General features: G+C 42.8%; 1 protein-coding gene across 1 annotated transcript; it reads left to right on the top strand.

The window, feature by feature from the left end:
- The first annotated feature begins 8,924 nt into the window (after positions 1 to 8,924).
- Positions 8,925 to 11,530, top strand: LOC133886497 (uncharacterized). The gene is made up of 2 exons (XM_062326183.1): positions 8,925 to 9,033; positions 9,547 to 11,530. The coding sequence occupies exons 1-2, from the start codon at positions 8,978 to 8,980 to the stop codon at positions 11,528 to 11,530; spliced, it is 2,040 nt and encodes a 679-aa protein (XP_062182167.1). The 5' UTR covers positions 8,925 to 8,977.
- Positions 11,531 to 15,737: the final 4,207 nt, after the last annotated feature.

The following is a 15,737-nucleotide window of genomic DNA, read 5'->3' as shown; positions in this document are numbered from 1 at the left end:
GTTAGGATGTTTAATTTTGCTAGTGTGATGATATATTTATTTCTCTTTGTGCGATGATTGGTCAGTTATACCTCTAGTTATAAAGAATGTATTATCGATTTTTTTATTGTTCGACAAACTCATAGGTAGGTTAGTAACGTTCCGGGCTTGTGGTGGTCTTTAAGGTTTTTACCGGCTTTACTACCGGTTTTCGAATCAGCAGTGATTAGTCAGGATAATATAGGATTATCACTGTTGGTTCACACCTAGAACCGGCAGTGATACTCAAGCGCGGCGTCAAAAAAAGATGGCTTTAACGCATCAGTTGTGAGAATAGTAAATCTAAATGAATGATAGAAAACGTAATCATCTTGAAATGAATGTGTTTTCTACCATTCATTTATATCATCTTAGTTACCAAAGGTGAAGTGTTGAAGGCATCTTATTGCATTGGATCTCAGATTATGGCAAAGATCATAGGTGTCATATAGTTGTGACAAGCATATCATCACCACTTGAACCTTCTTTCTCTTCATTTCATCACAACTGATAAGATGGAGTGGAAGAAGATGCACAGTGGTAATGATAATGCCACCCTTTGCCTTGTCATCACAAGCAAACATCCTATTCAATCACTAAATCAAGCATCATAGATCATAGCAAGATATTCAACCAACTAATAGCATGATAATTGGCATCATATTGCAATGGGCCTCAGATTAAGGCAAAGGTCATAGGTATCATATAGGTGTGACAAGCATATCATCATCACTTGAATCTTCTTTCTCTCCATTTTATCACAATTAATAAAATAAAGTGGAAGAAGGTTCAGAGTGATGATGATAATGCCACCCTTTACCTTGTCATCACAGGTAAACATCCTATTCAATCACTAAATCAAGCATGATAGATCATAGCAAGATATTCAACCAACTAATAGCATTATAATCGACATCTTATTGCAATGGGCCTTAGATTAAGGCAAAGGTCATAGGTGTCATATAGATGTGACAAGCATATCATCATCACATGAACCTTCTTTCTCTCTATTTCATCACAACTGATAAGATGGAGTGGAAGAAGGTTGAGAGTGACAATGATAATGTCACATTTTGCTTTGTCATCACAGGAAAACATCCTATTCAATCACTAAATCAAGCATGATAGATCATAGCAAGATATTCAACCAACCAATAGCATGATAATTGGCATGGTAATACACCAGTAGAGAAAACCTTTGTATAAATGCCCTAAGGCCACTGGCCAACTGAGAGGAGGGGCACCGAGGCAAAGGGGCTCATCTTGTCTTTAGTTCAATTTGGTTGAATCTTAATCCAATTCAATTCTTAGAAACTCCATCTTCCAGATCAACATCTAAGTCAAACCATGGTTAAATCTCTGGATCATTTCCTTTAGCTCAGTTCTTAGTCAATTTAAGTTCAATCAAATCCGCATCAAATTCATATTCGAATGCAAATTCGAATCAATCAAGCCTCCTTTAAATCTAGCTCAAATCCGTAATTCAAATTTAATCCAAATTATCTCAGATCCACATCAAGTCCTCAAATCAAGTCTTCATCTCAGTCCTCTCCAAATCCAACTTGAAATAATAGTTCAAATTCAGTTTGAATTATTCTCTCCGAATCCTTCCAATTTAAAATCCCTTTTTCCTTCTCTTTCATGGGCCGGCCTCTTCCCTCCTTCACAGCCCATCCCACCTGCATCCTGCTCCCTCAATCAAATCTTCCTCTATCCCGGTAGCCCGACGCCCTTGGAGCCCACCAAATCGCTCAACCCAATCTCCTTCCTCCTCCTTGACCCGGCTCTTCAGCACGCCATGCTTCTGCGCGTGGTCCGCCTCGCCTCATCCCAACCCAGCTGTGCACCGGGCCGTGAACGTGCCCCTGTCCTCTCCCACCGACGAATAGGGCCCTCGCGTCAGCTTCCCCTTCCACCTCCTGCTACCTCTATACCACCGGTCACGAAGACTTTCGCTCCCACTCGCGCAAGCCGACACAAACACTGCCTCCAGATCTTTTCCACCGCCGCTACTCTACTCTCTATTCATACTACGTATTTCCATCCCATGCTGACCAGAAAAGCAGCAACACTCGATTCTCTCCGTGTGTGAAGAACAGAGCCACCACCTCCTCTCGTCTCTCTTCCCCACTGAGCACCTTGAGGTGTTGATGTCATTATCACCGGACAGAGATAGTGACAATGAAACATTATTTCCTTGCTAAACCTTCATCATGAGTGTTGCAACGCTGCAATCTTAATATTCTGCATTCAGATCTTTTGCGCTTCTCAATGAGATAGCTCGGGTAGACTCAGCCTCCTTGTTTGAACTGCGGCAGTGATTTTGCACTTAAGTCTGCTCAAACTTATTGCACTTCTTCTTGAGCGTGAAATTGGTCAACATCCGGGCTCCTTTCTTCACTGGGCTTGCAATGACAGCACTGTATTTGTCCACTTGAAATGTTCATTTGGCTCTACCAGCTGATGAAGTCGATGCTTAAACTCCTTTTCTTATTGAAGTGATGCACAGCTTGAGTCTTGCTTGGCAAGAACAACTTGGCTTAGTCCTCAACACAAAGAGAAATGCTTGCTCTTCTCTTGGAGATTGAGAATTGAACTACTTTGTTGAGCTTTTCTCAGTTGGAGAGAATGAAAATATGCGCTTGGAGATCCAATCTTGAGTGAGATCCTTACTTGTAGGCCTCTTGACATGGTTGCGCATGCAGAGTGATGTCCATGCAGCGTGTTCATTGTCTAGGTTGAAGGTGAAGTAGCAGAACTCAATAACGGATGCTGGGCCACTAACAGTGTTAGCACCTACCACTAGAGAGTGTGGCTTGTGTCGACAACGATGTCGTGGTCGATGACATTGTGGTGCTTCCTTCGGTAGTCTTGCGTCAAGTTGGTGTGCTGAGCCATGATCTTGCCGGGCTCGTCGATGATCACCCGTTCGATGAACACAACACAAAAACCGAATATATGCAATATATTGATAGGATTAGTTCAAAAAATCAAAAAGATTGCCCTAGGTTCGAGTTGCCGATTCCCTGGCAACGGTGCCAGAAAAAGTTTGTTGGTGACTTCTACGCACACATATTCTAAACCACAAGCGCATGATGTCAGTCGTAGCTTTTCCCTTATAGTATTCCAAGGTTTAATATCAAACCATAGGGAATCAGTAATCGAGATCCTAGGGCTTTCTAACCAACCAGTGGATCATCTTATTAACAAGACAAGCATGCACATGAAGAAGCGTGAGAGCAAAAACAAGAGCATGAGAATAAGCAAATCACAAGGCAAAAGCCAACCAATCCTAGCTTATCTAGATGAACTAGATACACTACTACAGATCATGCTAACACTGCCAGTTGCAAATTGGCCTTCACTGCTGGTTTTTCTTCCAGCAGTGAAAGTCGAGTGCTATCACTGCTGGTTGTGAACCCTATAGTGAAGCCATTTCCTTGAAACAAAAAAAAAGAACCTGATCTCGAGCGAGCACTTGAGCCGAAGCCACTCGAGCCCGCTGCCATGCCACTCGCCATCATGGAGCTCAGGTCGCCGTTGTGGACCTCGCTGAACATATCGCCCCGCACGGACCCCCCCCCCCCGCCACCGCCGCTACCGCTACCCGCACCGCGAAGGGCTCGTTTAGTAGAGGCCGTCGTTGTCGTTGCGCACGATGTCTGGCAAGCACTCGGAGCACAATCTCCATGGCGACACTCATCCGTCGATGCTCGTTTGGCGCTGTCGTCCGCTCGAGCTCACCGTCCATGTTTGCTGCCAACCCTAGTTTGACATCCTCTGCCAGCTCGACGACACACACACACACATCTAGATGCGACGGCACGAAGGACACCACCACAAAACACACCGCGCCCCAGCTCGCCGTCCGCCGTCCGCTCCAGGCCCCAGCTCAACAACTGCTATCTTTTCCCCTAGCGAGATCCATGGTTGGATCCCACCGTGGATCCCGCTGTGGATCTCGCGAGGGGAGGAGGAGGAGGAGGCCGGTGGGAGAGGAGGCAGGGGAGGAGCTAGGTGGGGAGGAGGCCGATGGGAGAGGTAGCAGGGGAGGTGATGAGAGAGATAGAGAGAGAGATGGTGGAGGAGATAAGACAGAGGGGAAGGCGAGAAAAAAAATCTTTGGAGCCGGACGTGAGGGCGAGCCAAAACTAGAATAGATCAAAATTCTGGGTCCGGACAGACTATTAGTGACAGTTTGTGGCTAGAACCGGCACTGATAGTCGATATCAATACCAGTTCTTAATTAGCGGGTCCATCATGGTTTGGGCACGAGAGATTAAGAACTAGCAGTGATACATTTTCACTGCCGGTTCTTGCACGACAGTGAGGAACCACCATCTATAGTCGGTTCTGTAGTACTGATAAACTAGAAGGAATAAACACATCATCACATGATAGCTTAGATAGCACATCAAGTTGAGGTTTAGCCACAAAGAGATCACATTCAAGACTACTTCTAGCATATTTAAACCGATGCATCTATCATGATCCATTGACTAAGCACCAAACCTTTCGCCCCAGACCCCTATCACGGTAACTAGGCTAGTCTGCAAGTGCATCACCTAGAATGCTATAAAACGAGCCTTAAATACTACGAGGATCGATACTATAGATCTAATCACCACGATTACATCTATACCACTCTATCGTCAAATCTAGAAATAGACAAAGCAATAAGCATACTCGCAATAAGTGTATATCAAGAAGATCAAAGGTAGCTAATTTCATCAAAAGGAGAAATATTCAATAAAAGAACAGAGGAATTCATCACCTTTAGTACAATCCTTAATGTAAATCCGAAGTGGCTCTGGAACCATGACGTAATTAGAACCAAGGTAATTATAACATAATTAGAGCATGAGGCTCTAATCCCGCACTAATTAACTCTGGGCATAATCGTGCTCTAATCTCCCGGCTTATCTAATTAGCCATCTAGACTAGTCTCATTAGAGGTGACTAATCTAGACAACTAGAGACTTCAAATTACTCTCAACACCCCGAGGTAGCTCTAATCACGGGTTTGTGATTTTACATTGTGAATTGGCATCGTTTAGAGCCAAGACCCCCCACATATTTATACTCAGGTTGAGGCGGTGTTGGAGGCGAGTCGGAGCAGAGTTGCTACAATACCCACTGGAGGTTGAGGCGGTGCTGGAGGTGAACCCCAAAAGTTGCACGTTTTGTCACAGGTTTCGGTCAGTGAATTCCTTTCATGGTCCTTGTCGATTTCCAACTTCCTTTTCGGGTTCCAACCTTCTAGAATTTCCAAAATTTGAGTACGATCGCGACTCCGGCAGAGCCCATATGAATATAGATTTCCATAATTTTCATGCTGATTCCAAAAAATTCCAAAGTGGGAGAGCTTCTAGATGGTTGAGGGCACTGGGCTTGCAATGGGCTTCATGGGCCAGGGGCACCCATGGGCGGCCTGGTGGCACCCATGGGTGACTGGGCCCACCTGGCTCAGCAGCCTCGGCATTTTCTCCAGTATTCCAGTGCTTCTCCAATTTGAGCATTTTTCTGAGCAAATTGTTGCTTTTTATGATATTATGCCAAACACTTTCAAAACGATAACATACTCCAAAATCATCAATGTTAGCTTCAATAATGCATACTGTCTGCTGTCAGATCAGCAGACAGTATGTGTAACAGTTGCTTCAGTTCTTGGCAGGTGTTGCACGAAGTTGCTACATAATCTTGGCCCCAGGAGCCGCCGAGGTTGTACTTCCATAGGCTTACAATTAGTCCTACAGGATTGACCACAGTTGGGATACAAAGGGCGAGTCACTTTCTAGCTCCTCGCTGAAATAAGGTTCTTGATCTCATATGTTGTGAAGTGTCGCCTGCAAAAATAACCATGCTGGCCTGCCAAAATTGTACTTTTGAAGATGGTGGCACTATTACTTTCCCTGGTAACAGTGCTATTTCCTGCCATATAAATGTCTAATAATCCAATTTGAGTTGGGTTGTTCATGAGGTAGTGATTTAACAGTTGCTTGCTTCAGGCAGGCATGTGAAAATGAAGTAGCATAAGAGCATTGGAGGACTCCTGCTGTTTCTTCTTTCCTACCGTGAATGGTCCACCTCCTGACCATTGCTTGCGCTGTGGTGTTGAGTTGCAGAGTGGCCTATATTTGTTTATAAATTACCTACCACTGTCATTACGAAAAAATTAACTCATAATATCACTTTACATGTTTATAAATTATCCACCACTACTATTAAGAAAATTAATTACCCACCATTGCAATTATGAGAAAATTAATCCAAAATACACCTATACCTGCTTCCATCTATTTGCTTAGTAAATTGCCAAGAAAAGAAGCCTCCACGTTTAACCTCAAGAGCTAGAAATTACCATGTAATTATTAGAAAAAAAAGAAATATATCTAATATTAGTTTAGAGGGCCTAGATTACATCGGCTGAGATTGAATTGATATAGATAGTAGTGATGTTGAAATGCAACTCTAAGTTCCAAAAAAGTTTTCATCTAACACGATTAGAAAATGTCATGTTTTAGATTGATTCTGATATAGATTAGAAAACGAAAGTTAGATATAGGGAAACAAAAAGCTAGAAATCTTTCTAATCCCTAGCGTGGATCCACGATCTTCTACGTGCCCCAGTCTTCGTAGGACTGCATGGAATTTTGTTGCACAGTGGCAGAGGCAGCCATGGCCAACAGGATAGCGAGGCAATACGCACAGCTAGCAATGCTTCGACGAGAGGGGATCACGGCAAGTTTCTCGCCGTCAGGAACCCGATTTTTCTTCCGTCGGCGATCTAATTGCACCTCCTTCGTCATCGGCCTCCTCAAGTCGGTCTGAAGCTTCGTTCAAACGTGATAGTCTGGAGTAATCGCGAGTTGGGTGCTAAGTTTCATCCATTGCACAACGAGCGATCAAGTCAAGCTGTGAGAGATGCAATTATGCAAAGTGCAGCATAGAAGACGGAGATGAAGACGCTGACAAACAGCATGGTTTGGAGGTTTGTCGCCACAGGCGAGATACGTGTTGCCGTTGACGAGCGTCAGATGTCAATGTGGAGAAGAGGGCGTCGTGTCCCAACGGTGTGAAAGTAACAGGGTATGCAGAGCACAAGCACTGGGAGGTGATGACGATGCTCTGCTTGCATCCGAGGTGGATGGAGAAGAGGGTCGCCGAGCACGGGCGGCGAGTGATGAGCAAGCACCCAATCATTGAGCAATGGAGCAAGTTACAGTTTTCAATCCCCAATTCCCAAATCCCTCTTCCCTCGGTCTTACAAGTTGTAATCAGAGATGGCCAAATGGATTATTCGGGTCGATCCGGCTCGGCACGGCCTGAACGGCTTAGCTACTGTAACGAGCCGTGCCGTGCTGGCCTGCGTGCCTCCCCTTCGGCCAATGGCACGGTCCGTCGGTCACTGTGCCAGCCCGAGCACGATTTCGGTCCGACAGGCACGGTACCACAGGCGGTCCGTTGACACAGCCAGCCAAAAAAATAAAAAAATAGCTACAGAATTAAAAAAATATATAGAAAATAGATAAAGAAAAATAGCTACAAAATTTAAAAATATATAGAAAAATTATATAAAATAGATAAAAAAAAATAGCTACAAAATTAAAAATATATATAGAAAATAGAAAATAACTGGGCCCATGTGTGCCGGGCCGGATTGTGCCGAGCCGTACCAGGTCCGTGCCGGCCTGGGCTGGGTCGTGCCTGTGCCGGCCCACGCTCAGCCCAGGCACGGCCCGTGGCCTCGTGCCGTGCCGGTCCGGCCCATCTCGACTCGGGTCGTGCCTACAGTGTCGTGCCTCAGATCAACCCAGTAGATATGGTCTATTTAGACATCTTTAATTGCAATCACCCGGCAGCGATAAAGCTATCCAGACAAGGCAAGAAAGCCAACAACGTAAATCTAGATGTAAAAAAGATCTACATGAACAAAAAAGAAGAAGAACAAACAGAGGACGATGGTCGACAGTTTCTGCATAGACAAGCAAAGGAGGGACTAGACGTATGATGCAAATGCTTTCTTGAGAGTGATGATGCACCTTGATAACATGGGAACTGCGATTAGATACTAGACAGTTCAAAAACGATTTACCGGGAAAATAGAGGGAATTCATCACTAACCGTCGAGAGCTTAACATGGACATGAGAGAGCAATCTTAATAGTAATTTTGTAGGGAATTGCTGTGCGTATGACTTATAGTTTTATCTACGGCTGCCAGTGCATGAGTCTCCAAGTCCGTTTCGCTGCCGTGTGCGATGGCTCACGGCTCAGTCGTACGATTGGGTCGTATTTATATCAGTGCTCAATTTTGTAATATGCTATTGTACAACGTCTAAACATTTATATCTTTCCCAATGAGTACATAAGTAATCAACAGCAAAATTTGGAGAGATTTATAGTTCCAATATGAAAATTAAGATACAGAAAATAACTTACGCTAATAGATCTAGCTGCACAATTTGCGCAGGCCACCTTGCTAGTTAGTTGAGTGTTCTATTGTTACTCCCGATAAAAATGATCATTGCAGTGCTAACCACCAATTAAGTCTGGTGCACAGGTATGCGCTGATGTAGATCAATACACCAGTCTGAACCAGATGAAATCAATTGAGCATCCCGTTCTTGACTTGCTGCCTGCCGGCTAAATCCGTCCAAAGCAAAACAGGCGTTTCCGTGCCTGTCACTCCAGAATATTCATTTCCACCAAACCTAAGCAAAGAATTTTTAGATAATGGAACAAAGTTCCAGCCTCTACCATCCGGGGATGGTACACAGCTGAAACCTAAGCAAAGAATTGAGTGTGACAATCCTTAGAGCAAAGAATTTGAAGCATGACAATCCTTAGGGAGTGCCTTTATATATGATCAACGGCAGATTGCTTATCCTGTGACCAATCAAACAATCTGCACAGCATTCCTGGAATAAGAAGAAAACTCTGTGCGTGTGGCAAATTAGGATGCTTAGAAATTCTGGAAGTTACGTAAGCGGCAACCTACAGATGGATCAACAAAGGTAAAAATTCTAGCTGTTTAAACTCAACACATGAATTGCATGCTTTAAAAGTTGCAGTATCTTCTCGGATGGAAGGAACTTCATATAATTTCTGGAAGAAACCAATTCCTATGGAATTCTGTCTATCGTACCATTTTTGGTACCTAGAAATGGGCCAACAAAATTCCATACAATTACTGTAGTTTATGATTCCGTAGGCATTTCCTGGGAAAACATCCAATCCAACTTTCTTTTTTTCACTCACTGGGATAGAATGTAGGGGAATTTCCTGTGTTCTCTCAGTATCCTATCTAAATAGTTGTTCCTGCAATTTTCTTCTGTTTCAAATTCTCTGTTTTACACAAACTTTTCTATATATTTCCTGTGTTTTTTCTGTTCGAAAGGGCCTCCAATCTTATCTAGAATTTTTAAATTGTTATATGGTCTAGTGTTTACACAAATTAGTGTAACCCAAGTACAACCGAAAGAGCATTTTGCAAATTCATTTTTCATCTCCCTACTGCTGGCTGTCAGGTTGACGGCACATGTCCAACAGATCTTGAATGAATGGCAGATCCAGTTCTTGGTGCTTATGAGCTTTGGCTTGCAAGCCTTCCTGCTCCTTTTCTCGGGTATTAGGAAGCGTACCATCTCCAGTGTTGTGAGAGTGCTCCTGTGGCTTGCCTATGTGTCAGCCGACTCCCTTGCGACCTTTGTCCTCGGGCATCTGACACTCCACATCAATGGCCTGCGCCATGAGCTCGTCCTCTTCTGGGCGCCGTTCATGCTGCTTCACCTTGGAGGGCAGGAGACTATCACAGCCTTCTCCATGGAGGACAATATGCTGTGGAAGCGGCACCTTCTAAGCCTCGTGCAACAGGTGGCGATGGTCGTCTACGTCGTCGGCAAGCAGTGGCAGGGTGGCTCGCTGCTCATGGCTCCCCTAGTGCTCATGTTCACATCCGGCACCATTAGGTATGCTGAGAGAACATGGGCACTCATGACTGCCGCCAAGTCTGCAACACCTGGGAGTTGTTTTGATCTGTCCGACGTGCACAAGATCAGCACATACGCATATCTCTTCCAAATACGCAAATCGTTGCAGGAAGACGAACCAACTTACGCAAAGCTTGTGTGGTTAGCTAGTGTAGGACTCGACAGATGGATGGCATTTTTGAAGGACGTGATGCCCAGCCTGCAACGCGGTACCAAAAAGATCAAATTTTCAGAAGAGTTCCTACGCAATAAGAACCGAGTTCATCGCGCTTTTAAGTTGGTCGAGGTCCAGCTCTCTCTTATCTATGACTACTGCTATACCAAGCTTGGAGCTCGTCACTGCCACCTCAGCCCAATAGTCAGTGCGATCCCCAGGCTCCTTACGCTGGGCTCAACTTGTGCAGCGTTGACGCTGTTCGTGTGGGCGGATACCAGAGGTTCTCTTGTCAACTACCGTAGGGCTGACGTTGCTGTGTCGTATACATTGCTGATCGGAGCTATCGTATTAGAAATACTCTCCAACTTCATGGTCATCTCATCGTACTGGGCATACCTCACAGCAGTCAAGGATTTTCCACGTGGAAGATCAGCGATCTTCAGCATTGTGAAGCTAGCCCATCCGGAGAGTAGATGTCAGTGGTCGGACAAGCTGACCCAGTATAACATCGTCGGCAGGTGCATAATGGAGAAACAAGCTGGTCTGTTGGGGTGGATCATCCAATGGATCGGCATCAGCAGCGACACTACTAGTGTTGATGCCTCTTCAGACCTGAAAGAGCTCCTCCTTGATAAGCTTTTAAACGTAGCAAACAGCCCACATGTAGATGAGTGGGATTTTACCAAGTTCCATGGCCAGTGGGCCAAATGGGTACTCCAGAGCAAATTCCAAGGGAGCACAGCTCAAGATCTGTTCGTCAAAACCATCGACCGTGTGGACTTTCTATCCAACATCATCATTTGGCATATAGCAACGGACATATGTCTCTCTGATGACGAGGTATGCAACTCTCCATGCAGAGGCCCAAGCAGAAAGCTGTCCAGCTATGTCATGTACCTTGCTTCAAAACATGGCATTTTGGTCGGCAATGATGGGCATTTTGTGCTCGAGATGGCTCGACGAGAGATCGTAAAATTTGTTGAAGAAGAAGTTGGTGGTGACAAGAAAGCCCTAAAACATTGTAAAGTTGTCAAAAGTATGCGTGACAAGGTTGGCAGGGAATATGATCTAGCCGAAGAACACATTAAAGAATTCCCTCATCTTGAGGTATTCTCTGATGTGCCAATCTTACCCCGTGTTAATCAACTTGCCACAGGGCTTCTTAAGCTTAAAGAAATAATTGATCCATGGGAGCTAATCATAAATGTATGGATGGAGATGCTTTGCTACATGTCACCTCACTGTGGATCTGGATTCCATTTTAACCACGTAGGCACCGGCGGGGAGTTTGTCACTCACGTCAGAATATTGCTGCTGAATCTCGGCCTGACGGTCTTTTTGCCTGAAAATAGTACGACTAGATGACCAAACCAATCTCCCCAGTTCGGCCAATATATAAGAGCAGTGAACACGAGCTTGTACATCTTATCATGGAGCATGTGTACATAATCGCGCTTATGTCGCGTTACAAAGGAACATGGTGTTAGTTTTTTTTTATTTATGTTTACAACCATTTGATATTGTTATGTACTAACTACTATTATCCCTGTATATCATGCAAAACATGTGGTTTCATGTTGGGTTCTTTTTTTGGACATGATGTTGGCAACTTTAATGCACCCTAATTATAACCGCAAGCGCAAGTTGTCAGCTGTAGTTTTTTTCTTAAAATATTTCAAGGTTTAATCGAATGGATAAGGATCGGCAATTGAATATGGGAAGAGTTCTCTATCTAAACTAGCATATCAGTCCTAGCATAAAGTATGAGAAATCAAATTGAAATGAGCATTGGTTTTTTTTATGAGTGATTGATATTGTTATTTATTTGGTTTAATGATTTTCGATTTTGCATGAGCTTTGATATGATTAGAATTTATTTGAGATTTCATTTGAGTATATTGATTATGGATTAATTGAAATTGGAGTTAGAGATATGTGTTTGCTTGTCTCTTGGTATGCAGATGATGGATGCAACTTAACGGTCGACGGTGGAATGATCAGAGCCAAGCGGAGTGCTGGGTGCCAGACGATAAGGAGGCTGGGCGGAGTCAAGGGTGATCCTAACTGAACACGTGGAGGTCAAACAAAGCATTGAAGGTGGATGGAGATGACGTGTTAACAAAGTCAAACGAAGGGGATATCGGTGCAAGTGACAAGGCGACCCGAGAGATCGGGAGCGGGAGAGATTTGCCGGCGGTCAGGATCGTATGACGGAGTACACGTGTCGACATCGAAGCGCTTGCTTAAGGTGTAAGTAAGGCGATGAGTCACGCTTTGAGAAGTGTGCAGGCGGTTTCGCGGTTTGGCCTCAAAACCGTGGGAAGACTGGAGGAGTATGTGGCACCATCGCAAAGCTTGCGTCGAGGCGAAGCTAAGTCGTGAAGGTGCCGCGGCCATCCGATGAATAGAGAAGAAAATGAACCAAAATACCCTCGGTGGTAGGTAGCAGTGCATTACAAGAGAGGGGTATTTTGGGAAAAAGCTAGAAAATTTAAGGGCCAAGTTTTCTAGACATATAAATAGAAGGGTAGGGCTAGAGAGAGCTTTGAACTAGCCACTTAAGTCTCCTTGTGCCACCCATTTAAGAGTCTTAGAGCTAGAGTTTTAGATGAGAGAAGGATGAGTGCTTAGCCTATGTAATAGATGAGAGTTTTGAGAGATAAATCTTTGTAATCCACCTAAAATAGGGTTGACCTCTTTGAGTAATTTAGTTTATATTTTTGCATATGCTTGAATTACCCTCCTTCTAGTTTCCTTCTATTGGTTCTCTTGCAAGTTCGTAAGTTTTTCGGTTTTTGGTTTTGATTTTTGTTTTAATTTTTGGGCTAAAATTTCAGCACCTTGTGAGATCATTCTTCTTGTTGCTAGAGGCATAAAAACTCACATACGAGTGTATGCTCATGGGTCTTGAGTACCCTTACCTCTAGATCATCAATTTGGAAAGGTTTCTTGCCCGGAGATCTTTTCTTTAAGCTACAGTTTTTCACATTTGCAGGGTTATTTTTTTATGCTAGTGGCTTAAACACTCACATACTCATGTATTTGAGCGGGTCTGAGTTCTCTTACCACTAGACTATCATCTTGGAGGATAATCTTATCCGGTGTCCATCTTATCTAGTTTCTTTTAAAGTTACGAGTTTTTTGCAAAAAACATATGGAATAGTCTTGAATGGAACCTATGGTTCATATTCCATCTGTGGATTCATGTTGCTATGAAAGTAGTCTTCTTGTTTTGTGTCTCTAATTCTTTTGCTTCTGCTTGAGCGTTTTGAGGTGCGTTGGGTTTGAAATAGGAAAAGACTCTCTATTCCGAAAGAAATTTATTGAGGCGTCTATTCACCTCTCTAATCGTCATTCTCCTTCCTACAAAATATGATTGAACATGAATAGAGAACGGATCATGGAAATTATGTAGAGCACGTCATCAATCTACCAAGATCATAATTTGTGGGCATAGCCTGAATGTAACCAATTACAGTTCTGGCCACAAAGATTGTCCTGTCTATGACCGTATAAGCTTCTTCAAATTACTTCCCTCCGTCTACCTCACATTTCCCTTGGCTTAGACCGATGTCACAGGTGTGGCTCATCGTTTACTTGGCTTTGGATTGTTACAATTAATGGATCAAGCTACCACTGCTACATCCGTTATACCTTAAGGATCATAGCGCTTTATTAACCCATCACTGAAGAATTTACTATGCATCGGTGAGTAAAGTTTAAAACCGTTTGTAAGGTATAAAAAGCAACACAATGTATGTAAAATTGAAAGCATTTCAATTGTCCAGTAGAACAAAAAAGCCAGGTGCCGTTTTTAACACATCAAGAGATGACAATAAAAACATTATATCCTTCTGTTTCCGCATATCTCTGTAATTTCATTATAGTATTTCTTGACAAATACGAATGTATGAACAATCTACACAGCGAGTTAGAGATACAACATGAGTGTGAATGGAAAGAATAAAAGGCAAAGAACAGAAGAATGTGAATAGTTGGTATGTTAGATGTTTCACAGCTATGAAAACAAGTTTAAGAAATAGTAGTATAATAATAATTACCTTGCAATGGTTAAACCTCGTGGGATTGGCGATGGCAACGGCTGTGGTTCAACTCAAGGATGAAGCAACAGGATCTATAACATTAAAGAAGAAAGTTTGAACTGTAGAAGTAGTAAGCAAAGAAATACTTGTTACAGGTGTAAGTATACATTTTTTATCTAAGACCGAATCTACCGTCTCAATATATGCATGGCATCATGTGGTTGAATGTTTGCATCTTAGATAATTTTTTGTCACTGATATTTTATAGGTAACTTTGAAGCGGTGAAAAAGATGAAAAGAATGTTCATTAGTTCATAGGTTTAATATTAACTAATGCTTCAGATTTGAGTGCTCCCAGTCATCTTTGTCAAAGGGCTGTTCGATGGAGACAAGTGGGTACTCTAGCACAGAAAATGGAGGGAAAGAATCAGTGAACTGAATTTTTAAAACTTTATGAAATCAAAAGATGTACCCAAAAATTGATGTCAATCCACAAACCAGTTATTCCTGAACAAAGCTTGCTATACATCTTGCTATACATCTCCATCATATCATCTCCAGTTTTGAAGTTCAGCCCTGATTTCTTTGATGACTTGAACTCCAGATCATATTTCTTTCCTGCAAAGAGTTTGGTGAATATAGCCAGGGAGCTAAATCATTGCCACAGTAAATACAAACTAACCAAAGCATTGAATATATATTCCAAGCTTACATTTCTAAGGTTGAAGATTGTACAGTACCCGGGTGCAAGTAGAGTATGCAACAATATCATTAAAAGAATTTTGCTAGATGGTGCTCTCGAGAGCCATTCTTGCAGTGGCACTAGCATAGTTCTGTTGTGTGGTGATGATAATATTAAATAAAGAGAATACATAACAAAAACGAAAAGGCATAGACAATATGGATAGAGGCTGATAAACATGGTAAGTATGAAATTTGAGATTTTCAATAAGTACGGGTGATATATTGAACTTTTTCTTCGAATAATACTAGACCACATTTCTAACATAGTAGTCTATTTCTAGAAAATTGGAGCGTCGTTGCTGTCCGCCTGTGGTCTTACCAGTGGTCTTTATCCTGAGGCTATGTCTGATTTCAGTAAATTGATTATATTAATGATACATAGTAATTAGTTTTCTCCTTTACTGTGAGGTTACATGATTACGTTACTTATACATTGACATTGTGCCCAACGAAAGAGTTGACATAAGTGCCATAATTCATGCCATAAATTGTATAAGATTCTACTATCTTGTCTTGAGACAATGCTTCAGATTCAAGAGGCACTAAAGCCTTTTTCCCAATTGTATTCAGCACCTCTATAAAAAGTGTCTAATTCTGGTGCAGTGGTAGCATCATTAGCAAGCAGCTGTAGATATCTCTTCCATTTCCACAAGTTCCCAAGCAAAAGGAGGACAGAACTAAAGTACCACACTCTCAACAAATTCTGAGCAAACCAGCTTACCGTGTGCACTTCAGTACTGATATCATAGCAAGAGAAGAGATTACACTGCTCACCAATGAATTCT

Source organism: Phragmites australis, chromosome 12 (assembly GCF_958298935.1).
Source record: "Phragmites australis chromosome 12, lpPhrAust1.1, whole genome shotgun sequence".
Lineage (NCBI taxonomy): Eukaryota > Viridiplantae > Streptophyta > Magnoliopsida > Poales > Poaceae > Phragmites > Phragmites australis.
The sequence above is the reverse complement of the archived record's forward strand: the minus strand, read 5'-3'. Positions and strand labels throughout refer to the sequence as shown.

Bases quoted from the DNA above. Each gene is read 5' to 3' on its own strand.
- LOC133886497 (XM_062326183.1), top strand. From the start codon at position 8,978: ATGCTTAGAAATTCTGGAAGTTACGTAAGCGGCAACCTACAGATGGAT. The intron at 9,034-9,546 runs GTAAAAATTCTA...GCTGGCTGTCAG, and splicing joins CTACAGATGGATCAACAAAG to GTTGACGGCACATGTCCAAC.